The sequence below is a fragment of the Oncorhynchus mykiss genome, chromosome 21 (assembly GCF_013265735.2).
Source record: "Oncorhynchus mykiss isolate Arlee chromosome 21, USDA_OmykA_1.1, whole genome shotgun sequence".
Lineage (NCBI taxonomy): Eukaryota > Metazoa > Chordata > Actinopteri > Salmoniformes > Salmonidae > Oncorhynchus > Oncorhynchus mykiss.
The window spans coordinates 51,530,654-51,555,548 of NC_048585.1; the positions used below are offsets into that span (position 1 = coordinate 51,530,654).

General features: G+C 44.1%; 1 protein-coding gene across 2 annotated transcripts in view; it reads left to right on the forward strand.

The window, feature by feature from the left end:
- Positions 1-24,177, forward strand: part of LOC110500695 (mitogen-activated protein kinase kinase kinase 11) — a 45,548-nt gene extending 21,371 nt beyond the window's left edge. The window contains exons 2-11 of one of the 2 annotated variants that reach the window (XR_005038634.1): positions 4,162-4,342; positions 7,927-8,075; positions 8,597-8,772; positions 8,986-9,232; positions 10,796-10,912; positions 12,189-12,351; positions 14,479-14,579; positions 14,773-15,411; positions 16,939-19,335; positions 19,418-24,177. Coding sequence is in view for 1 of the 2 variants with exons in the window: in XM_021578200.2 (XP_021433875.2) it covers positions 4,162-4,342; positions 7,927-8,075; positions 8,597-8,772; positions 8,986-9,232; positions 10,796-10,912; positions 12,189-12,351; positions 14,479-14,579; positions 14,773-15,411; positions 16,939-17,567 (2,402 nt within the window). In the remaining variant the exon portion in view is untranslated. Of the gene's footprint in view, positions 1-4,161; positions 4,343-7,926; positions 8,076-8,596; positions 8,773-8,985; positions 9,233-10,795; positions 10,913-12,188; positions 12,352-14,478; positions 14,580-14,772; positions 15,412-16,938 lie in introns of both variants that reach the window. The other variant, XM_021578200.2, reaches the window with a different exon arrangement.
- The last annotated feature ends 718 nt before the right edge of the window (positions 24,178-24,895 follow it).

The following is a 24,895-nucleotide window of genomic DNA, read 5'->3' on the forward strand; positions in this document are numbered from 1 at the left end:
GTATGTAAACATCATGTATATATTATGAAAACTCTTGAAGTTACACTGTTTTCGTTATAACGTCCTCATTTAACTTTTGATAACATAGCAGAAACAACATTCATTTTCATATTCCATCTATCGTTGTTACCTCCATTTCGGCTGATGAAATATATTGTCCCAAAGTCCATTTATTACATGTTACCGTTCTGAGGTAGATTATCCATAGGCCCACCATACATTCCAACCCTCCACATTGAGATGAACATTGAGAGGGGTCATAACCCCCCTGTGATCCATGGTAACCTGACCCGAACAGGCCAGTCATGACACAATATATTATCAGTGTAAAACTACAATGTTGGGTTGTTAAAATAGAGCCCATGGGGCCCCCCCGAGTGGCACAGCGGTCTAAGGCACTGCATCGCAGTGCTTGAGGTCATCGCTACAGACCTGGGTTCGATCCCAGGCCGTGTCACAACTGGTCGTAACCATTGGGTGGCGCACAATTGGCCCAGCTCCGTTTGGGGAGGGTTTGGTCGGGGGGGCTTTTCTTGGCTCATCGCGCTCTAGCGAGCTGGGCGCCTGCAGGCTGACTTCAGTCATCAGTTGAACGGTGTTTCCTCTGATACATTGGTCCAGCTGGCTTCCGGGTTAAGTGTGCGGGTGTTAAGGAACGCGGTTTGGCGGGTTATGTTTCGGAGGACTCATGACTCGACTTTCGCCTCTTTCGCCTGCTGGGGAGTTGCATCAATGAGACGAGATCGAAATTGGGGTGAAAAAAAGGGGGTAAAATAATAAAATACAATAAAATAGAGCCCATATCTTAGCCGTCTAAAACGACAATGTTGGTTTGTTCTTTGTATTATAAGTGTGACCTCACTGATCTAAGAGTAAAGGGGAAGAGTGCGTGTGCGTGTGCGTGTGCGTGTGGCTTAAGACTTGTCTTGCATGGAAGTTTCTCAATTATGCAGGAAAAGTGCTGAATCCCCTTTTGCAATGATGCATTTAATTGGATTATAATTACTCAATGCATTTAATAGTTTAATAAGAGTGCTGAGGAAATCTTTCTTAATTTCTTCATTCCCACTTTCCTTTGAAGCCAGTACCAGTGTAAATTAGGGCTGACCCCAAATAGTTGACTGGTCGATTGTTTGGTCGACCAGAGATTGTTTTAGTTGAGCAGTAACAAATATATGTACAGTATTTGCACCCATCTCAGTGAACTCATCCATGATGGAGGCCTCGACTAAAAGCCCATTTATGCTTGATCCGAAAATGTGGTCGTCGCTTCCAGAGGCCACATCGAGCTCTGTACCACATCGCCATGCGCCTCCCAAATGTTGTGACAATGCAGAGGGCTCTGTATAGCTCCGCATTGACATCCTGTATAAACACGAACTCACTTCCTTGACAACAGCGCTGCACTTCTCTGGGAAGGGGAAGAAGTATGAATGCCCTGACGTATCATCATAAACGCTGCATGGCCAATGCAGACTTTGGATTGACCATGCGCCCAGATGCACAATGCACATCCCGCTCCAGAATGCGCTCTCTCCCGCCAATTTGTGCACATTTATTGTTACATAGCTTCATTGTGTGAATTGTTTGCGTTGGATTGTTGGTGTATATCAATTCCCCATTACATACCGTGCATCTGGAAAGTATTCAAACCCCTTGACTTTTTCCACATTATGTTACATTACAGCATTATTCTAAAATGGATTTTAAAAAGTTTTCCCTCAATCTACACACAATGTCCCATAATGACAAAGCAAAAACAGGTTTTTATAAATAAATAAAAATCATATTTGCATGAGAATTCAGACCCTTTACGCAGTACTTTGTTGAAGAACCTTTGGCAGCGATTACAGCCTCGAGCCTTCTTTGGTATGACGCTACAAGCTTAGCACACCTGTATTTAGGGAGTTTTCTCCCATTCTTCTCTGCAGATCCTCTCAAGCTATGTCAGGATAGATGGGGAGTGGTGCTGCACAGCTATTTTCAGGTCTCTCCAAAGATGTTTGATCGGGCTCAAGTCCGGGCTCTGGCTGGGCCACTCAAGGACATTTAAAGATTTGTCCTGAAGCCACTCCTGTGTTGTCTTGGCTGTGTGCTTAGGGTCATTGTCCCTTTGGAAGGTGAACCTTCTCCCCAGTTTGAGAACCTGCTCCAGAGCATTCAGGACTTCACCAAGGATCTCTCTGTACTTTGCTCCGTTCATCATTCCCTCGATCCTGACTACTCACAGTCCCTGCCGCTGATACCGTTCCCCAGATCTGTGCCTCAACATAATCCTGCCTCTGAGCTCCAAGGACAATTCCTTCGACCTCATGGATTGTTTTTTTGTGCTGACATGCACTGTCAATATATAGACAGATGTGTGCCTTCCCAAATCATATCCAGTCAATTGATTTTACCCCAGGTGGACTCCAGTCAAGTTGTAGAAACATCTCAAGGATGATCAATGGAAGCAGGATGCACCTGAGCTAAATTTCGAGACTCATAGCAAAGGGTCTAAATTCTTATGGAAATAAGGGATTTTTGCTTTTTATTTTTTAATACATTTGCAAACATTTCTAAACTCTTTTTGCTTTGTCATTATGGGATATTGTGTGTAGATTTGAGGATTTTTGTTTATTTAAAACATTTTAGAATAAGTCTTTAACATAACAAAACTATACAATAGTTCCTCAATGTATTTTAACAATCTTTCCAGCTCTCTCCCTTTCCACCACTCCACATAAAAGGGAATAATGTCATGCTCTGATCCAGTGGAAACATCATAAAGTAAAACTCATTTTGGGTGCTGGTACTGCTTATATTTAGGTGCAGGATCTCCACAATACTTTTGAGCTAATATTCTATAAGAGGAACAGGAGCTCAAGCAGTTGAAAATGTGAGGTGCAGGTACTCAGCTCCGGTAATCTCCTGCCCAAGTCGAGCACTGCTTCTTATCCATTGTGCAAATAGCCTACAGTTGTGTCTGTCATGAGCTCACTGGCACTGGAAACTCTGAGGGCCCAGAATATTTTATACAATGTTGCAAGTTCACTAGGCAAGCTTCGGGACAGTTTTTTGCAGACAGGCCAGGTGTAGCCAATATGATTGATAGGATATTTATTTTTATCAGCATATTTTATACCTGCAGGCTGCAATGTTTTTATTTGTTGGCTTTATGTAGGCTATTTGTCATAGTTGGCAATGGCAATAGAAGTAACTTTTTAGGTTTGTATCATTTATTTGGATAGAATGTTGATTAACCAAATGACCATGATTTTGAGATATGAGATATTATAAATAAAATTAAACTGTTTCTCGAAAATGTGCATATGAAAACCGTAACGGGCATGCAGATCGGTAGATTGGCATTCATTATGAGAAAGGTTGCCTTCTCCTCGTGTAGCCTGTTACCGGCAAATTCAGGAGAGGAATGACAGAATCTGGAAAGCCAGCAGGAGTGGGAGGAGAATAGCTTGGTCAGGTTTTTTTCTTCTGGTTATCTAGATCTCTGGCACCCTCTTGAGGCATTTGTCTTATTTCATCAAACCGTAAGCCATATAGTTGATTTTATTCAAAAACATAGTGTGTCTATATATTGAAAAAAACACTTTTTTTTTACCAATCAATTTGTTCGAAAGAACAGACGACTTTCGGTTGACAAATATTTTTTTTTCGTCGGGGATTGGCCTTGCGTAAATATGATTCAGGTTTCACTTCTCTTTTCTTACTGTCACTTTCCTGATAGCTGCTTTATTGAGGAATGTTTTTACTTCACTATGACTGATATGTGGTTGTTGTTCCTACCTTAACTTGAATTCTCTAACTGTAAGGGGCGGAAGGCTGGATCGTGGTTAGACCGTTGGGCCAGTAACCGGAAGGCTGGATCGAGTCCCCGAGCTGACAAGGTCAAAATCTGTCGTTCTGCTCCTGAGCAAGGCAGTTAACCCACTGTTCCCCAAGCACCGATGACGTGGATGTTGATTAAGGCAGCCCCCCCCCCCCCCCCCCCACACCTCTCTGATTCAGAGGGGTTGGGTTAAATGCAGAAGACCCAGTCCAGTTGAATACATTCAGTTGGACAACTGACCTTTCCTCTTGAGTCGCTCTGGCAAAGATCATCTGTTACATGTCTAAAATGTAAAGGAGGATAAAAACATCTCTTTCTTTCCTTTCTCCCAGTCCTCCTGGCCCAGCCTATGGAGAATGATTGTATGGAAGGGATAACTCTGAAGATCACAGACTTTGGCCTGGCACGGGAGTGGCACAAGACCACCAAGATGAGCACAGCGGGCACCTACGCCTGGATGGCACCGGAGGTCATCAAGTCCTCAACCTTTTCCAAGGGCAGTGACGTCTGGAGGTAAGATTGTGTGTGTGTGGTAGAGCAGTGCAGAAGCAATATCCAGCAGTAAATAGCTACATACCTCTACCGTTACAATGATGACGAGAGATGAGATCTTCCCTGCTACAATAAGGGTTACATTCCAATACAGATAAATGACGAGTATATTTAAGGGCCATTACTGTTGTGTGTGTGTAGGAACCTATTCTCCACCTTCTCGGACCGTGATGGAATAGAGGGATATGTTGTAGGAGGGTGCAGCCACGTGATAGCAGCAGTGATACAATATAAGGATATGTTGCAGTAGGGACACAGCCATGTGATAGCAGCAGTGATACAATAGAAGGATATGTTGCAGGAGGGTGCAGCCACGTGATAGCAGCAGTGATAGAATAGAAGGATATGTTGCAGTAGGGACACAGCCATGTGATAGCAGCAGTGATAGAATAGAAGGATATGTTGCAGGAGGGACACAGCCATGTGATAGCAGCAGTGATAGAATAGAAGGATATGTTTCAGGAGGGACACAGCCACGTGGTAGCAGCAGCACTTCATAGCCTGCTTTGTGTGAGACGTGTCGTGCACACTGTCCTATTGGCCACAAGTACGGAGAGAGCGAGAGAGGAGGGTGGAAGGCCACGCTGCAGACCTGACCGCAGACCTGACCGCACCCCTTTTATCTGTGAAGGGTGTGTCTGTGTGTGTGTGGCCAAGCACAGGATGTACATTCAAAATAGCACATCAACACACACAAATATCTCTCTCACACTCTCCTTGGACATGTCACTATTCCCAAACAAGCTTTTTCCATTTTACCTTCATAACAGATACTTTGCATATCTTAATGAGAGGGTTGTGGAACCTGCTATGAAAATTAAGGGGTAATCTTGACCCCCCCCCTATTCTTTATCATCCATCTCCCTGGCTGCATCCCAACTGGCTCCCTATTCCACACAGGGCTCTGGTCCAAAGTAGTGCACTATTTAGGGAATAGGGTGCCATTTGGGATGCTTCCTGTTACTACTTCATCATAAAGCTGTAGATCTCAGATGATGAGGTAAAAACAGAGGAGTGGAGTGGCACAGTCTCTGTTGGATGGTGTTATTAAAGGACTATATTAAAACGCTGAAGGCTACACACCCCACTTGCAGGCTGCCTACAGGCCTTTTAGAGGAGTTTGTGTGTTGATTGAATGGATGTAATTGACAGTGTGGGAGATCCAAGCACTTTGCCACTCTGAGGATTGGTAACTGTGTGTCAGTGGGGCAAAAAAGTATTTAGTCAGCCACCAATTGTGCAAGTTCTCCCACTTAAAAAGATGAGAGGCCTGTAATTTTCATCATAGTTATACTTCAACTATGACAGACAAAATGAGGGAAAAAAATCCAGAAAATCACATTGTAGGATTTTTTATGAATTTATTTGCAAATTATGGTGGAAAATAAGTATTTGGTCAATAACAAAAGTTTCTCAATATTTTGTTATATACCCTTTGTTGGCAATGACAGAGGTCAAATGTTTTCTGTAAGTCTTCACAAGGTTTTCACACATGGCCCATTCCTCCATGCAGATCTCCTCTAGAGCAGTGATGTTTTGGGGCTGTTGCTGGGCAACACAGACTTTCAACTCCCTCCAAAGATTTTCAATGGGGCTGAGATCTAGAGACTGGCTAGGCCACTCCAGGACCTTGAAATGCTTCTTACGAAGCCACTCCTTCGTTGCCCGGGCGGTGTGTTTGGGATCATTGTCATGCTGAAAGACCCAGCCACGTTTCATCTTCAATGCCCTTGCTGATGGAAGGAGGTTTTCACTCAAAATCTCACGATACATGGCCCCATTCATTCTTTCCTTTACACGGATCAGTCGTCCTGGTCCCATTGCAGAAAAACAGCCCCAAAGCATGATGTTTCCACCCCCATGCTTCACAGTAGGTATGGTGTTATTTGGATGCAACTCAGCATTCTTTGTCCTCCAAACACGATGGGCCTTTTTTTTTTTTTTTACCAAAAAGTTATATTTTGGTTTCATCTGACCATATGACATTCTCTCAATCTTCTTCTGGATCATCCAAATGCTCTAGCAAACTTCAGACGGGCCTGGACATGTACTGGCTTAAGCAGGGGGACACGTCTGGCACTGCAGGATTTGAGTCCCTGGCGGCGTAGTGTGTTACTGATGGTAGGCTTTGTTACTTTGGTCCCAGCTCTCTGCAGGTCATTCACTAGGTCCAACCCGTGTGGTTCTGGGATTTTTGCTCACCGTTCTTGTGATCATTTTGACCCCACGGGGTGAGATCTTGCGTGGAGCCCCAGATCGAGGGAGATTATCAGTGGTCTTGTATGTCTTCCATTTCCTAATAATTGCTCCCACAGTTGATTTCTTCAAACCAAGCTGCTTACCTATTGCAGATTCAGTCTTCCCAGCCTGGTGCAGGTCTACAATTTTGTTTCTGGTGTCCTTTGACAGCTCTTTGGTCTTGGCCATAGTGGAGTTTGGAGTGTGACTGTTTGAGGTTGTGAACAGGTGTCTTTTATACTGATAACAAGTTCAAACAGGTGCCATTAATACAGGTAACGAGTGGAGGACAGAGGAGCCTCTTAAAGAAGTTACAGGTCTGTGAGAGCCAGAAATCTTGCTTGTTTGTAGGTGACCAAATACTTATTTTCCACCATAATTTGCAAATAAATTAATTAAAAATCCTACAATGTGATTTTCTGGATTTTTTTCCTAATTTTGTCTGTCATAGTTGAAGTGTACCTATGATGAAAATTACAGGCCTCTCTCATCTTTTTAAGTGGGAGAACTTGCACAATTGGTGGCTGACTAAATACTTTTTTGCCCCACTGTATATATAGAAACAGCGCTATCATATTTTTGTTGTTGTAAAAAAGTGTCTTTCTACTCTATTTGTCTTTATGCATGCTTTATAGATTCATAGTGCACTTCCATGAGCACCATATTTATTACAAATAAATAACTATGAAATATATTATTATTTATGTATTTAACTTCCCTCCACTTCAGCTGTTGATATCATTTGCCTGCTCTGACCAGTGTGTGATGCTATACATACATAAAACAAACCCCTCCTTGAGGTGCCCCAGCCATTCCACATATTTGTTCCAACACTGGCACATCTGATTCAGCTTGTCAATCAATGGCTTCATGATTAGTTGACTAATTGAATCAGGTGTGCTAATACCGGAGACGGCGGAGGAAGGGAGATATCCCACACAGTGTTTTTTTCTGATTCAATGAAAGTCAATGAACTAAGTCAGGGGTTCTCAAACCTCTCCTCGTGCACCCCCGGCCGTTCCATGTATTTTAACTATTCCACAGCTAGCACACCTGATTGAAAATGTGAACTAATAATCAAGCCCTTGAATAGGTGAATCAGTTGAGTTAGTTCAGGGCTACAACAAAATTGTGAACTGTCTGGTGGTCCCAGATGAGAGGTTTGTAGAATCCAGCTGCTATTGCATTGGTGTCTATGGGAGACCCACTCCATCATCTTTGCTAATACTAGAAGGACCAGGGACTGGCTTGATAAACTGCCCTAACTTTTCATTGAATGCTCCTTGCTCTCCCTCTCTCCTCCCCAGCTATGGTGTTCTATTGTGGGAGTTGCTGACAGGGGAGGTTCCCTACAGAGGGATAGATGGTCTGGCAGTGGCCTACGGGGTGGCCGTTAACAAACTCACCCTCCCCATCCCCTCCACCTGCCCAGAACCCTTTGCCCAGCTCATGGCAGGTAAGAGTCCTGTGTGTGCTCATGCGCATACTTGTGTGTGATGAATTTGGTGTTACCATAATGCTCTCTTTCTCTCTTTCTCCATTTCCTCAAACCTGGAGGAGAAATATGAAATGTTCCGTATAATGTTACATTTGGTCACATCCAGGAAGAACACGCTGATCAGCTGGTTATGTTGTGTAATGTATTTTGGCTGCCGTTCATATATCTTCTGAAGGATGTTGTTGGTTTGCGGTTGTTGTTGATTTGCTGTGCCAGTTATTGGTGGCGGTTCCGTTTGATAAAAGCACAAAAGTCACTCCCAATTATTGTAATGGTATCAGCCTTGACAATGCCTGGCCAAAATTTAGCTAAAATGCTACGAAATAGTTGGAGAGTTGTTTGTGCTTGAATTGTGTCATGACCTGAATGCAATCCTGCACTTTATAGATACAAGTCCCATGATTATACTTTGGTAGTGGAGCATCTATCATTTGCATGTTTTTATAATGTATCTTAACTAAGTGTTTCTGCCTTGACAGAGTGCTGGGATCAGGACCCACACCTTAGGCCCAACTTTGCCTCCATCTTGGTTCAGCTAACTGCTCTTGAGAGGCAGGTGGTGGAGGAGATGCCTCAGGACTCCTTTCATTCCCTACAGGAGGACTGGAAACTGGAGATCCAGGACATGTTTGATGAGCTCCGAGCCAAGGAGAAGGTGAGGGAGACAGAGCCAGCTGTCTTTTCTATTAAAGAGAGGCTGGGAGAGTAGGATTGAATGATGATTATTTTGTGTGTCCGGGGGGGTGCGTTTGTGATGGATATGTATGTAGGACAATGAGTGCATGTTTATGCATGTGCACAGAACATTTTGTAATGGTGTAAGTGTGCGTGTGTGTAGTAAAACAATAATAACCAGTAATAACTCCAGGAGCTGCGTTGTCGCGAGGAGGAGCTGAAGCGCGCGGCGGTGGAGCAGAAGTCTCACGAGGAGTTCCTGAGGCAGAGGGAGCAGCAGCTGGCCCAGTGGGAACAGGATGTGTTTGAGAGGGAGCTCAGTCTCCTCATCCTGCACATGAACAACCAGGAGAAGCCCAACGTCAAGAAGAGGAAGGGAACCTTCAAGAAGCACAAGTTGAAGGGCAGTAAGAACGGAGAGAAGATCAGCATGCCTCAAGGTGAGGGGACGGCGATGAAACTTGCTTGGGATGTCTTGAAATGTCTCTACACACGTTCCAAAAAGGTTATTCGGCTGTCCCCATAGGATAACCTTTTTTGGTTTCAGGTAGAACCATTTTTGGTTTCAGTTAGAACCCCTTTACCCAAAAGGGTTCTACCTGGAGCCAGAAAGGGTTCTTCAAAGGGTTTTCCAATTGGGACAGCCGAAGAACCCCTTTACGTTCTTGATAGCTTATTTTTCTTACAGTATGTACTTCAGCATTTTGCATTGAAGATTAAATGTTTGAGGTGACAGTACAGAATGTCACCTTTTTGATTAGAGTTTTTTTCATAAATATCTGTTTTGCCGTTTAGAAATTAAAGCACTTTATAGATCTAGTCCCTGCCATCTGTAAGTGAATTTATCCAAATACTTATGACACCTTGAAATGGGGGGACTAGACAGATATGTATGAAAATACCCTCAAATAAAAGGTCACATTCTGTACTGTCACCTCAAACATGTCATTTTCAATAAAACAAATCTGGAATATAGAGCCAATTTAAAATACATGTATAATAAAATAGATAAATAAAAAGAAATGTCATTCACCTCAGCTCACCTCACACTTCTTCACTACTGTGTCAACTGAGTGTGCAGAAGAATCATATACCCGTTATCTGCTGTAGACTCACTTTCTCTTGTAGACCACTCCTATTGTCTACTGATAAGAAACTCACCATAGAAACAAACAATGCTGTACACTCATCATGCCTGACACAGAGGCACTCAGTTTCTCATACAGATGCTCTCTCTCTTTCCAAATGCACACAGACTTACTTTGTGTGTGTGTGTGTGTGGAGGCTGTGGAGGCTGTGGTCAGGCCATTCCCAGCAGCAGGGTAGTGATTTGGTGGTGGGTTGATGAAAGGGACATGGAGCTAACCCAACCACGCCTCTGGGCTTCCTGTCACTCCTGGCTGGCCGCTCGCTCTCTATCTCTCTCTCCTCCAACTCTAACTTCTTTCTCCCTTCCAGCTATATCTCATTCCCTGTCTCTCTCTCCCAGCTGTTTCTTAATTTTTCTCCCAGCTCTCCCTTTACTTCTTGCCTCTCTCTTCTTCTCTCCCAGTACTTCCACAACCAATGTATCTTACTACGACAAGCTAGCCAAGGACAGATATCCTTCAGGCCTCATGTTTTCGTTTACTTTGGCCTCACAAATGACCATATTCTCACATATATTACCATATTCTCATGGCATGAAAAGGAAATTCAGACACCCATGCCACCACATAAAATATACATTTATTTCTAAGGTAAACAATCTTTTTGAAGACAAGCACGTTAGTGTCTTTGTCTTTGTTTGAACCTGGGTCAAATTCAGTGGGCCACACTGTAGCAAAGCACTTTTTACCTGTAAAATCAATGTGTTCTTATTGGATGAAGCTAAGGTAGTACCTCTCCGTTTTACTCTGTTTCAAAACGTTTCCTCCCTACTGAACAGGACCCAACTACTTTAATTTATGATTTATTTTCTGTCTGTGTAGTCTGGTCTCACATCTGCTGTATGTCTCTTCCAGACTTTATCCATAAGATCACTGTCCAGGCGTCTCCGGGGCTGGAGAAGAGACGCAACTCTCCCGATCTGGGCACCGGCACCTCTCCCTCTTTCGGCCCACGCTTCCGAGCAATCCAACGTGAGTGTGGTCTTCATCCACCACACACTCTCAGTTCATACAGACACACACTCCTCCACCAAACACACATCATCCTTTTTTTCACCTCTACACGCTCACCTCACCATGCCCTTACATTCTCTGCCTCTTTCCCTACAGACTTCCTCTCTCCCTCTTACACATCCTTTCGCAACAATAGCTGTTCCAATCCAAATATCCTCTCTTCCTTCCTTTTAACAATGGATCAACAGTGTATTTGCTTTAGCCTTTAGTTCTCTATATCTGCAATGTCCTCTTTCTACCAGCTAGGGGAGTCTTTGCTCCATGTGCTACAATGACAGAAATCATCTCTGTATTTTTACATGCGTGTGCTGTTACACAATGTCTCTTTACTGAATAAGAAACCAGCTAAATTCATTGGTCTGTGTGTTACAGTGCTAAGTAGGAGTGGAGGGGCATTTGATTAACAGCACTGTTCTGGAGTTCAGCGCTAAAGACTAATTCCATTATAGTTTCCCCTTAGTGGGAGAATTCTCCCCATAGGTCCTATACCACACCTACAGGAATTTTCTGTGTCCCAACAGACTGGAAGGGGTTTTCCTAAAATGCCCATAAAATAGGTCTATCCACAATGGTTGAGTTTAACAGCACAAGAAAGATTGCAATTTAATTTATATTAAATATTTTATTGGATTAGTGGTTTTCGATTTTTTTTCTTCCGTTTTTTGATTCATTTATGCGTTTTAAAATGTGGGTTGGATTCATGCGTCTGTAATCATTTGTAGGCTTAATGGTACTTTTTAGGGCTCAGTGTGCGGTTGTCATTAAAATGTATTTCCTTATTTAGCAAACATCTGTGCTAGCTGTGTCACGGCAGACAATGACTTACTGAACCCAGGGGCCATATGGTTAGAATTCTGTTAGCATTATGTTAGCGCTTTAGCGTCTTAGCATCTTTGCACTGTATCTAGCATCTTTGCACAGCCCATAGAGATTGCAGCGACGTCGTGAATGACTAACGTGACAGCAGTTTGCATCTCGGAGTCAGAACCCCCTTTAGGACGGGATGCCTGTTGTGTGACGGCGCTGCGAGAGCTGCTGAGTCATGCAGTCAGTGTTTGTTTAACATTAGCGTAGCTGAGTTAGCATCGCTAGCCCTGAGGGGATGAGAAAGTCTAAGTGTGCAGCACCAGGTGGAATATCACTTCTATTATTGCCCACTTTGATTCCCCCATTCTCTGTCACTCCATGCCTCTCCCCTCTATTCCCAAACCTCTCTCTTTCTCTCTCTTTCCAGTCAGCCCTAGTGAGAACAGCAGGGCGTTTGGTCTGAGCTCCATGTGGCCCCTAGAGGCCCCTCCCCACAACAAGCAGGCCAACGGGGACTGGCTGGGGCCCCACTGGAGGCCCCAGAGCCCTAAGAGTCCCAAAGTTCTGCGCCTCAGCCCACAGGAGAGCAGGTAGTAACCCCCTCCCTTATACTGACAACAAGCACATGGCCTAGCTCTGTAATCACCACTTCATTAAGTCAGGATTCCTATTTGACTCAGCCATGCCTCCTTGCCCGTCCAATATTTCCTCATCTCCCTCCCCTTCTAATGCAACTATCCCTGATGCTCCTCCCTATTTTTCCCCTGCCCCGCTACTAAGTTTCTCCTTACAGGAAGTCACTGAGTCCGAGGTGCTAAAGGATCACATGAAACTTGACCCCCCAAAAAACATCTGGGTCAGATGGTTTAGACCCTTTCTTCTTTAAGGTTGCTGTCCCTATCATCACCAAGCCTATCTCCAACCTTTTTAACCTGTCTCTCCTGTCTGTGGAGGTTCCCATTGCTTGGAAGGCAGCCACGGTTCATACTTTATTTAAAGGGGGAGATCAAGCTGATCCTAACTGTTCAATGCCTATTTCTATTTCCTGTTTATCAAAAATGTTGGAAAAACTTGTTAATAATCAACTGACTGGCTCTCTTGATGTCTATAGTATTCTCTCTGGTATGCAATCTGGTTTCCATTCAGATTATGGTTGTGTCAACTCAACCTTCAAAAGGTCCTCAATGATGTCACCATTGTCCGTGACTCTAAGCAATGTTGTGCTGCTATTTTTATTGACTTGGCCAAAGCTTTTTATACGGTAGACATTCTATTCTTGTGGGCCGGCTAAGGAGTATTGGTGTCTCTGGGGTCTTTGGCCTGGTTTGCTTACTACCTCAGAGTGTAGTGTATAAAGTCAAATCTTCAGCCACTGCCTATCACCAATGGAATACCACAAAGCTCAATCCTAGGCCCCACGCTCTTCTCAATTTACATCAACATAGCTCAGGCAGTAGGAAACTCTCATCCATTTATATTCAGATGATAGTCTTATACTCAGCTGGTCCCTTCCCGGATTTTGTGTTAAATGCTCTCCGACAAGCTTTCCTAGTGTCCAACAAGCTCTCTCTACCTGTAACCTTGTTCTAAACACCTCCAAAACAAAGGTCATGTGGTTTGGTAAGAAGAATGCCCCTCTCCTCACAGGTGTGATTACTACCTCTGAGGCTTTAGAGCTTGAAGTAGTCACCTCATACAAGTACTTGGGAGTATGGCTAGATGTTGCACTGTCCTTCTCTCAGCACATATCAAAGCTACAGGCTTAAGTTAAATCTAGACTTGGTTTCCTCTATAGTAAGCTCTCCTCTTTCACCCCAGCTGCAAAACTAACCCTGATTTCAGATTACCATCCTACCCATGCTAGATTACGGAGACGTAATTTATAGATCGGCAGGTAAGGGTGCTCTCAAGCGGCTAGATTGTCTTTACCATTCGGCTATCAGATTTGCCACCGATGCTCCTTATAGGACATATCACATCACTGAACTCTATACTCCTCTGTAAACTGATCATCTCTGTATACCTGTTGCAAGACCCACTGGTTGATGAATATTTATAAAACTCTCAGACCTCACTCCCCCCCCCCCCCCCCCCCTCCCCCCCCTTCCCTATCTGAGATATCTACTGCAGCCCTCATCCTCCACATACAACACCCGTTCTGACAGTCACATTCTGTTAAAGGTCCCCAAAGTACACACATCCCTGGGTCGCTTCTCTTTTTAATTTGCTGCAGCTAGCGACTGGAACGAGCGGCAACAAACACTCAAATTGGACAGTTTTATCTCCATCTCTTCATTCAAAGACTCCATCATGGAAACTCTTACTGACCGTTGTGGCTGCTTTGCGTGATTTATGGCTGTCTCGATCTGCTTGCTCTTTGTGCTGTTGTCTGTGCCCAATAATGTTTGTACCATGTTTTGTGCTGCTACCATGTTGTTGTCATGTTGTGTTGATACCATGCTGTGTTATGTGTTGCTGCCTTGCTATGTTGTCTTATGTCTCTCTTGTGTTGTCTCGTTATAATTGAATTTAATTTTTTTATCCCTGTCCCCGCAGGAGGCCTAAATAAGAATTTGTACTTAAGTGACTTGCCTAGTTAAATAAATCAAATCAAATCCACCTCTCCATACACACAGGGCCAGATATGAATCCGATGCGGAGCACTGTATTGGCTGAATCAGAAATATTGTGTTTTAAAGCAATTATGTTTGTTCCAGTCTTTCAATGAGAGCCAAGCTTCTGGACATGGACAGCAATGAGAACGGAGAATCCAAGGATGACTTTGAGGAGTACAGACCCTCCACCCCTGTCCAAAACGGTATGCTCTTCACCACTACCAGAGTTACTTTACCATATTCACACAAAATCCACCTCTATCCTAACTAATTGGGTCATAGCTGATTATAAATTGTGCTAAATTAGTATTCTGTATGCATGAGCTGACCAACCAACCTCTCTCCTCTTGCTCTCGCTCTTTTTCTTTCTCTTTTTCTTTCTCTTGCTCTCCTCAGGCTCCTCGGTGAAAGAGCCCCCAAGGCCTACTCTACCTCAGGGGGACTCTGGCATCGAGGAGGGGGTCTCCCCGGCCGGCTCCCCCAGGCCTGAGCACCGCTCCCTGGGAGGCTTGCTGAGGAGCACCCACCGGGCCCTCCTGGGCGGCGGCTCCCTCCTGGCCTCTGTGGCCCTGGGACGACACCTGGACGTGCCTCACATCCCTCCCAGGGTTCCCCCCCGGACTAATCCCCCGCCCCTGGACCACCACCACCTTCTGCAGGAGGTCCCCATCACGGCCCTCAAAATCCCCTCCTCCTTGGACCCCCCGGTGGTGGATGACCTTATCACCTTCTCCAACTTGGAGCACCTCCCCCGGCCCCTCTTTGACTTCCCCTGCGCCCTGCACGCCCCCGGGGTGAATCCCCTGCCCCTCACTCCACCTCCGCCTCACCGCCGGGAGAGGGCCTGCCACAGGCACGCCCAGACTCCTCAGAGCCCCCGGAGCCCCCATTACCAGGTCCAGAGGCAGGCTAGCCCAGCAGACTGGGCTCCGTCCCACCACCACACCAATGGGGAGGCAGGCTGTGACGCCTGGGGCCAGGGGTCAGACAGGAGGAGGAGGTCCAGCCAAGGCCTGCTCTCTGCCTCTCAACTAGGTGAGTGTATATGCACAGATACAGACATATGCACACAACAAACACACACACACACACACACACACACACACACACACACACACACCCCACTTCCCCCTTCAGACTCCAGACAGGGGATTTTTATTATTTCATCATTACGAAGCAAAAACACACATCTCCCCCATATGTGTTGCGTGTGGCTTACTTAATAGCAGCTCTGACAGTTATAATGATGGTGGAGCAGGAGCTAAAGAGTAAAGGTAATAGATTCTCACAGTCAGTTAAGGGCTGTTTTAAAGAGTTGCCCTCCGGTGCCATTTTATATGTTAACTTCATATCTAGTCTTGTCTGTCAGACAACAGTGTTCTCTCTAAGGATGCCATCGTGGAACAGCCTCGAGCCCTTCATCAAGCCTGCCTCTGCTTGTAATGCTGCTAATAACTTGCATCTTCTAGTCAAGCAACTCATCACAAGGAGCACTTAGAGTCAAAAGCTAATAAAACAAATAACAACGCAATTACCGTACACCGTAATATGTTACGTTTTATTAGATGTAATGACATGAAAATAACAAGTCCTTATAACGTTTTTGCCAGCAACTTGTTTGGACAGAAATGGTATTACTAGAAGGAAGAAAATAAAAAATCTGAGAACACTGCTCAGCAATTTGACTATACTTTCATGGGTACACTCAGTATGTCTGTGTAATTGTATTTCTATGTTTCTCTAGGATGCGTCCCAAATGGCACCCTAGTTCCTATACACTGAGTATACACCCCCCAAATGGCACCCTAGTTCCTATACACTGAGTATACACCCCCCAAATGGCACCCTAGTTCCTATACACTGAGTAAACCCCCCCCCCCCCCCCCCCCCCCCCCAGAACAGCCTCAGTTTGTTGAAGCATGGGTAGACACTATAAGGTGTCGAAAGTGTCGTGGAGGTGCATTTGATTAACAGCACTGCTCTGGAGTTCAGAGCTAAAGACTAATTCCATTATAGTGACTGTTTCCCCTTAGTGGGAGAATTCTCCCCATAGATAATGTCCTACACCACACCTACAGGAATTGTATGTGTCCCAACAGACTGAAAGGGTTTTTTCCCAAAATGCCCATAAAATAGGCCCAACCACAATGGTTGAGCTTAACAGCACAATTAAGATTGCAGTTATTACTATTATTACTGCCTCCAGAGAGCTGTCTCAGGTCATCTGACACACACCTTTTCAACCCTATCGTCTACATGGAAGCTGATGGTGTAATTTCCATCACTGAAAGTGAGGTTTTTGTCAGTCTGTAATACAAGACTAAGACAAATGTCTGCACACTTAGTCAATTGCCATTTATGTGATTTATGTGATATGTGGTTTATATTAGCTAAGCTGTCAGGGAAATTGTTATTTATTTTCCTGTCTCTTAGCAACCTGTTTGGGGCGTGTGGTAGATTTTGATGCTTCAGTCTTCCGAGACCTGTTTTAATTCATTGTTACGTAACATATTTATTATCATCTCTGTGTTCCACTCATCTAATCTGCTCTCTCTCTCTCAGGCCTGGACCTCCCCATGTGCCAGGACAGTCTGGAGTCAGAAGACAATCCCTTGGCGGTCCCCTTCTCCCTTTTCCCTGACCCTCGCCTCTGGAGCCCCAAAACACGTCGCCTGGAGGTCAACGTCATCCCCCGCCCGCGCCCCTCCCCCATCCGACCCCGCATCGACCCCTGGAGCTTTGTCTCTGCTGGGGGCGGTGGCGGAGTGTTTGGTGGTGCCCGCAGCCCTCGGCGGTCAGATAGCCACCCATTGGGGTACCAGCCCTCGCCCACCAACCCCTTCACGAACTGTGACCCCTTCCCCTCCCCGGACTGCGACCCATTCTCACTGAGAGCCGACCCATTGTCAGGCATTACGCCCGACACGCCCTCGCCCTTTGACCCCTTCTCGCCACCGTTCCCCACCTCCCGCTCGGCACCCTGCTCCACCAACGGGTCCCCAACCCTGCCCACGTTCCGGGTGGCGCCTCTGAACCCGGCCGACTCGCCGCTTATTGACCTGGGCTGGGCGGCGGTGTGTGGGGTCGGGGTCAAGTCCCTGGAGGTCACCAAAGAGAAGACGCGACCCGGGAGGACTCTGGGACTCAAGCCCTTCAAGTCCCCCACGCAACCCAGAGACGATCGTTTCTAAACTAAACCTCCAACCCTGGCCTTGCCTTTCTCATAGCACAGAGTTTATAGAAGCATTTTTTTTAAGGAATGCGGCCCCCAGCCCCCTAAATGGACAGGTACAGGTTGTGTATATCCTGTGTTAGGAATGAGGAGGATTTGGAGTCCTATTCAAAACAAAAATGACACTCATGCATGCTCCCCTTTAGGGGAAATGGGGTGCCCAAACAGTGGAGTGGTTTCGTGTTGCCTTAGAAACCAACAAGGAAGCTAAGCCTGCCTGCCATCTAGCTCCGTGACAATGGATTGTGGGAGTGGATTTCTGTGCACAACAAACCAACGTCTGATGCCCATTTCATTCCAGAGGATTTCTCTCTCACATCTATTTTGGAGAGTCCGATCGGTGGGCTTCTCCAGACTCAATCAGACGTCCCTCTATCGCTTCCACTCGTGTCTCTTACTACTTTTTTGAAGTGTGTGGATAATATGAAGCTGGAAACAGCAGCTTGCTTTATCTGTGGCTCTGTAAGCATTCAGGGCCTTGGACATTTAGAGTGCAATTTGCTTTATAAAGCATTTTAAAAGGTTTCTGGTCTTGAGTGGTGAACCTACTTCAGAACCTATTTTCTATGATTTGGCTTAAAGGTGCAAGGACTAGGAGCTAAGTGAAGCTAGGTGCAAGATATGACGACGATTCTGGTCTTACCCTCGACAAACAAACAAACAAATTCTCAAGCGTGTTTGTCTCTCTCTGCAATAAATACCGTGTGATGGGTCTATGTGAGAGAGTACTCCAAGTATGGCTACAGAGGTGCCATATCATCCAATCGATAATTCCTTAGAGATCCTCTGGATATTAAAGCCAAACAAACCCAGGACCCAGGCATTCCAACAGGAAAAAGATAACATTCCAATAACATTCTGACCACATTCCCAAAATGCGACTGAATTATTTGGCAGGTCAGCAGGCGACAAAGCCTGGGTGGACTAGAGGCGCCTCAAAGCACATTCCGTTCATGTGGCAAAGAATGTGACTGCTTCAGCCCACAGCATTATACATGTTTGCCCTTACAGTGTGGTAGGGTGCATAACTATAGCCCCTCCCCCATTTGTCCAGTATTATCTACCAGGATTGGTTCTGTCCAGTCCAACATGGGAATACTGTTAAATCTTGATTGGATGAAATCCTGGAAGTAGCAACTTAAAGAGGATCACTGAATATTACACTCATTTCTTAGTGACTAATTGGCATGTTAGAAGGGAAGCTACAGTATAATAACCTGCAAACAAATTGATATCCTCTCACAAGAAAACGTGCCATTAGAATCCAATGGCTGTTTCGTTCTAGGGGAAGAGAGTTTACCCAAGTGGCAAGCTTTGTAATTAGTCTTAATGACTGTGCTGACGAACTGAGTGATAATATTAATTAGGATTGTGATAAGGACAGGGTTAATTTATTAACATGGAGATATTTGCCTAATTGATACATTTCCCCCAACATAAAGTTTAGACTAAATGAGTCGGATTCTTTAAAGGGATTTAAGCAGTGCTGTTCGATATCGCATCCACGGCAGGAGTCCCCTTTTAATGCGATTCCAGATGATACAGAAGCCTGCCCCCTTTAGAGCAATGCCTCATTATAAGGGCTTGGAGTTTTTCCTGACCAATGGACATGACCAGGGGCCCAGAGTTCTTCGTTCCTGGTCAGGTCGCGGGACCAGGGGCCCAGAGTTCTTCGTTCCTGGTCAGGTCGCGGGACCAGGGGCACAGAGTTCTTCGTTCCTGGTCAGGTCGCGGGACCAGGGGCCCAGAGTTCTTCGTTCCTGGTCAGGTCGCGGGACCAGGGTCACAGAGTACTTCGTTCCTGGTCAGGTCAGATGGTCAGCAGAGACTCCTAGCCTTACCCACCACTTATATCCCCCTTCTTCTCAGGTCAGGCAAACTGCTCCTCTCTTGATCCAAAGAGATTGGGTCCGTTTTCGCTTCACGCCATTGACTACTGACTGGACTGCATCTCAACCTACAAGGTGCCTCCCCTCTCTACCTCTCCCCCTATGTGATGTGCACATAACTACTTAGAGACATATCATCTTTGATCTTTGTCATCGTTCTTATTGAGATTTGTTTGAGAGGCAGGTGTGGCCTGAGACTACAGTATATGTCAACCCCAAATCGGTCTGTCATCATTTCATATCCGATAAAGAACAGAAAGTGAGCATTCATTCCAGGCGAAGATACGTGTACTATGGAATTTAAATTGTGATTATTGGAAATAAACAGCTAGCGGTGTCAATGTCTGAGTCGATAAGGGCAGTCCAGTGCAACTCTGAGTCGGAGTGGTCTAGTCATCACCAAAGGACAAGGAAATGGCCAAGGATGTTTAGGATTATAAAAGTCAATTGCAAAAAGTAATTTTATTCCCATTCATAGTATTACAAATTGGTATTTCAAAAGGGTCCTTTCTAGGTTTAGTTTGTAGATTTGTAAACCATCCATGCAGTGCCCTGTGACACTGAATGCTCAAATACACCCTTATTGTACTGACTTGTGTTCCAACCCAACACCCCACGGTGTGTGTGAATGCCTGCCAAAAAACTAGTGTACATATATGGAATAGGGTGCCTTTGAATATAGAGCAGCTCCTCTGCTCTGCGCCCCTGGCTTTTCCCTCTCCCATCACAGAGTCATCTAAAGCTGTGGCAGGTGTGTTATTGCCTACTATACTAGTCCATACAAGACCCCTGCACTTTAGCCTCAACATACAAGTCAACAGACAACCCCTGTAATACCCATAGGGATGAAACTGAAGAGCATCGGTATTGCTGCCTGTCCGTCTGTCTCGTCATGTGTCAGTCTGTCTCGGTCCAAGCCCTCATGTCCGTCTCAGTTCTTCAAGGTCTTATCTGTGATATCCTTTACACCACACTCTGCCAGTCGGATGTGTCCAACCCTTTAGAAGCTGTAGTGTAGTGCACAGATAACCCCAAAGAGAGTTTACTCAACTTATGCCTCTCTACATTTTTGTGAAGTTGTATGTTTGCTTTACTAAGGGCACAGTCACTATCCACCTATGTGATGATCTTGTGTAGATGATCAGTTTGACTTCGTTTGATTGTTTTAGGGTCAAGAGTCAGAGTGATCAGTTTGAGGAGTCTGTTTTGATCTTGGCAAGCCATCAGACAAGCAGAGACAGTGGAATCTCCCCTTCATGTTGGGTGTCATACTACACTGGCAGTGAGATTGAACATTTACAATTTTCTTGAAATAACTAGCTGTATTTGTATTTATTATGGATCCCCATTAGCTGCTGCCTTAGATGGACTCTTCCCAGGGTCCAGCCAAATTAAGGCAGTTAAAACGATACAATACATTCACAACACATTAAGTGTGTGCCCCCTCAGGCACTTTCTCCACTGCCACTTATCTACAGTACAAAATCCATGTGTGTTTGTGCCTGTGTTTGTGTCTCTTCACAGTCCCTGCTGTTCCATACGGTGCAAAGGTCATTAGACGATAAACTTTGGGATGACCTTTCGGTTGTACACAATTCAAATTCACTCAGGATGTCTGAATAGAATCAAAAGTCTACCTTATCTCCCTGGCCTTAACCCAATTGAAAGAAAAAAACCCTCCGCCCTTGTTTCTCTCTTTTGATTATCTCCATGGTCTTCTAACCTGGTCATGGTGATGACAGGTTTTTGGACAGGAAACTAGATTCCTTGAGCGCTCCTAGACCGCTGTCGGGTCGCGCCGCTGGTCCCTTGATTGATGCGGATGACAGGCGGCGCTCCAATAAGAATCTCCTGACGAGTTGTTTGTGACGCGCCGCCCTTTCAGGCATTGCCTCATCCGTCATGGCGAATCGGCGTCCCCCCATCCGTGCTGACAGGCCTGAATGAAACAGAACTTTGCAGAGGAGGAGAGGAAAGTAAGCCAATAGACCATGTTAGGTCTCTAGGACAAATACTGGCTTCATTCATGCATACTTTGTCCATTTGTGTCAAGCCTTGAGGTGTATCAGTTAGTAACATAACCAAATTATTGAAGCTCTTTTATTTTCACTTAACAAATCGCAACGGGTCTATTACGGTAATTGCTTCCTGCCTCAGCCAAGGCATGCTCGCCCTCTCCTTCATCGTTAGTGGAGATTTAGGGCCGGACGCGGCTCATTTACCCAGCATCCTCGCTACTTACCTGGACTGAATGAATTAGACGTTCATTCAAATAAACCCGATTTATGGACTCCATTTCCACCCTCTCGTACCCAGCTATTATTACCAGAGGGGGATTATGTCTCTTTGTGAACACCTGTCATGTACTTTTGTTCTGCATGATGTTGTCAAACAAAATGATTAAAGATTACCTTTACCAACCGTGGGGGAAAATAGTCTCTAGGGAGCCAACAATGTGTGAGGCTAAGCCAATACCAGGCGTCGTCTAGTTCTGAAGCCAGCTCTTAAGCCTATTTCTCATCTGTTTTCGTCTGAATGCTCTTCAAGGTCACAATCGGTTGTCCTCTCGTTCAAATGATAACAGTTAAGATGCCTAAGTCAAATAAATGAGGCAGATTTGTTTCCAAGACAACCACACTAGAGAACCACACTTGGGCTCCCGAGTGGCTCAGCGGTCTAAGGCACTGCATCTCAGTGCAAGAGGCGTCACTACAGTCCCTGGATTGAATCCAGGCTGCAACACATTGGCCCAACGTCATCCGGGTTTGGCCAGGGCAGGCTGTCATTGTAAATAAGAATTTGTTCTTAACTGGCTTGCCTAGTTAAATAAAGGTTGAAAAAATATATATATATACACACACACAGGGAGGATTCAAAATATAGTACACTTTAGAGGAAGCGATTGGCTGTAGACTAAACAATTACACATGCATGTGCTTTTGACACATCTTTGTTAATTGCTCATACAGGTAACGGCTTTCTTTCTTACACTCGGTCAATAGTCAAACAGGACAATAATAAGAGCAGTTTGGCTACGGAGGAGACGCATCTAGACCTTGGAACTAAATAACCACAGATTGGCCCATGCGTCGTTCTCCCACACTTTATGAACTGAACTGAACAAATCTGAACTTTTATTTAACTAGGCAAGTCCTTACACAAAAGCATATGGAACACATCAATTGAATAAACCAAATTAGAATATCTCTGATGGAGCTGTCAGAGAGGTTTACCCTGTCAACCTGAATTAGACTGATTCCGATAAAGGAAGTATCTGATTTCTCTCTCTTGTCTTTTCGGTTTATTTGAGTAAACAGTTCAGATGCAAGATACTTGGGGGGTATTTGTTGGTATAGGTCATCTCCCTAAAGTCCTGCTTAAATGGACTAATTTAATCAAAATCGTCAAACAATAAGTAACCTATAAAAGATTATTTGGATGGTGCAATTCCCTCGGATATGTTCGGACTCACACTCAGATAATCACAGTACTGTACACAGTGCATTTGGAAAGTATTCCAACATTTTGTTACGTTACAATCTACACACAATGGGGTATTGTGTGTAGATTGAGGGGGAAAAATGTATTTAATCCATTTTAGAAAAAGGCTGTAACGTAACAAAATTAGAAACAAGGGAAGGGGTCTGAATACTTTCCAAATACACTGTAGTATTCCTTACTATGACCAGCTCCCATCAGCTTGCTATGGAGTTTTATATAGGGTGACAAGTGATAGGATATCCTATTTTTATAATGGCCCTTTTTCTATTTTAAACACTGGACTTAAAACATTTTGAAGAGGGCCAGAGACTGTCTACGTTAGGATGCTTGATTGCTTCATATTTTTGGGACGACATAGTTTTTAATTGTATTTCACTATTAGGTTTTCAGTGGAGTATTTAAGATGGAACAGTATGGGTGTTTCAGTGGGGGAAAACTCTGACGTTCCTGCTTCCAAATTGAACCAAATGGTTCTGTAAAATCTCTCTAGCCATAAATATTTTTCGAGCGATATCCTTCTGACTTGTACATTGAACAAGATCCCAACCGGAGATCCATTCGAGGCACCCATACTGATAGACTGCTATCAACCTAGTAGAGATGAGGTCTTCAGTTTGACTGAAATATGTCTTGACAACAGTGGACATTTTGTGACCTCCTCCCTGTCTTTGTAGAATATATATTTGCTTTCTTCAAAACATAGGCTATGTGATGAGTATTATGTTGCGTTTCCTCAAAGCAGTACATTTTCCCAGATTTGGGGCTCTATTCAGTCTGTATCGCTGAAGCGTTACAGATTTTGCGAATAGAAATTTAAAGGTAATTTCTGAGTGAGCCGACATATGCAGCATTTACCTGGAATGCTGTCTCCGCCAACGCGGGAACATTGCCTTTAAATTTCAGCTTGGCAATAGGAATTGAATAGAGCCCTTGGTTTCTGTTCATATGAGTTTGTCGTTGGGCTTTGAGAGGATGTCGTCATTTGTTGAGTTGTTTGTGAAATCCGCACTGGGCTGGGCCTAATCAAAAACTATTTTATTGTTGTGCATCAGAGGCGTGTTTGTGTGTATGTGTGAGAATGTATGTACTTGTTTTTTCCACAGTTTAACCTGTGGAAAAACATAAAGGAAACACTCAAAAAGAAAATGAGACCAAATAAAATGTAACACAACCCTGAGATGTGTGGTTTTGTTATTTGCCTTTGGGGTTTTTCAAATGAAAAGCTAGCAATAATTAATCCATATATTAATCCAAGTCCATTCATTTTTATATATATATATATATATATTCATATATATATATATATATATATATATATATATTCATATATATATTCATATATATATTCATATATATATATATATTCATACATATATATATATATATATATATATATTCATATATTCATATATATATTCATATATATATTCATATATTCATATATATATATATATATATATTCATATATATATATATATATATATATATATATATATATATATATATTCATATATATATATATATATTCATATATATATATTCATATATATTCATATATATATATTCATATATATATATATTCATTTATTTTCCTAGAAAGTGTAGCTACACTTCCTCTCTACACCTCGTGTAAAAATAAAAGTCCCCAAAAAGCCTTGTGCGCATGGATTGCTGCCCACATATGGTGCACATGCAGGACTTTTATTTTGTGGTGAGCAGAGAAGAAGTGACCTGTCACCTGTAAGGAAGGTTACCTAAAGCAGATCCCTGTTTGGAAAGTCTGTTTAATAATACTTTGCTGTGGATGTTTTGTTACCAGCTGCGTATGGACTAACCACACAGACAACCGGCTAGGGAAATTGAAATATAATTTTATTCAACATTTTGGCTTGCAGGG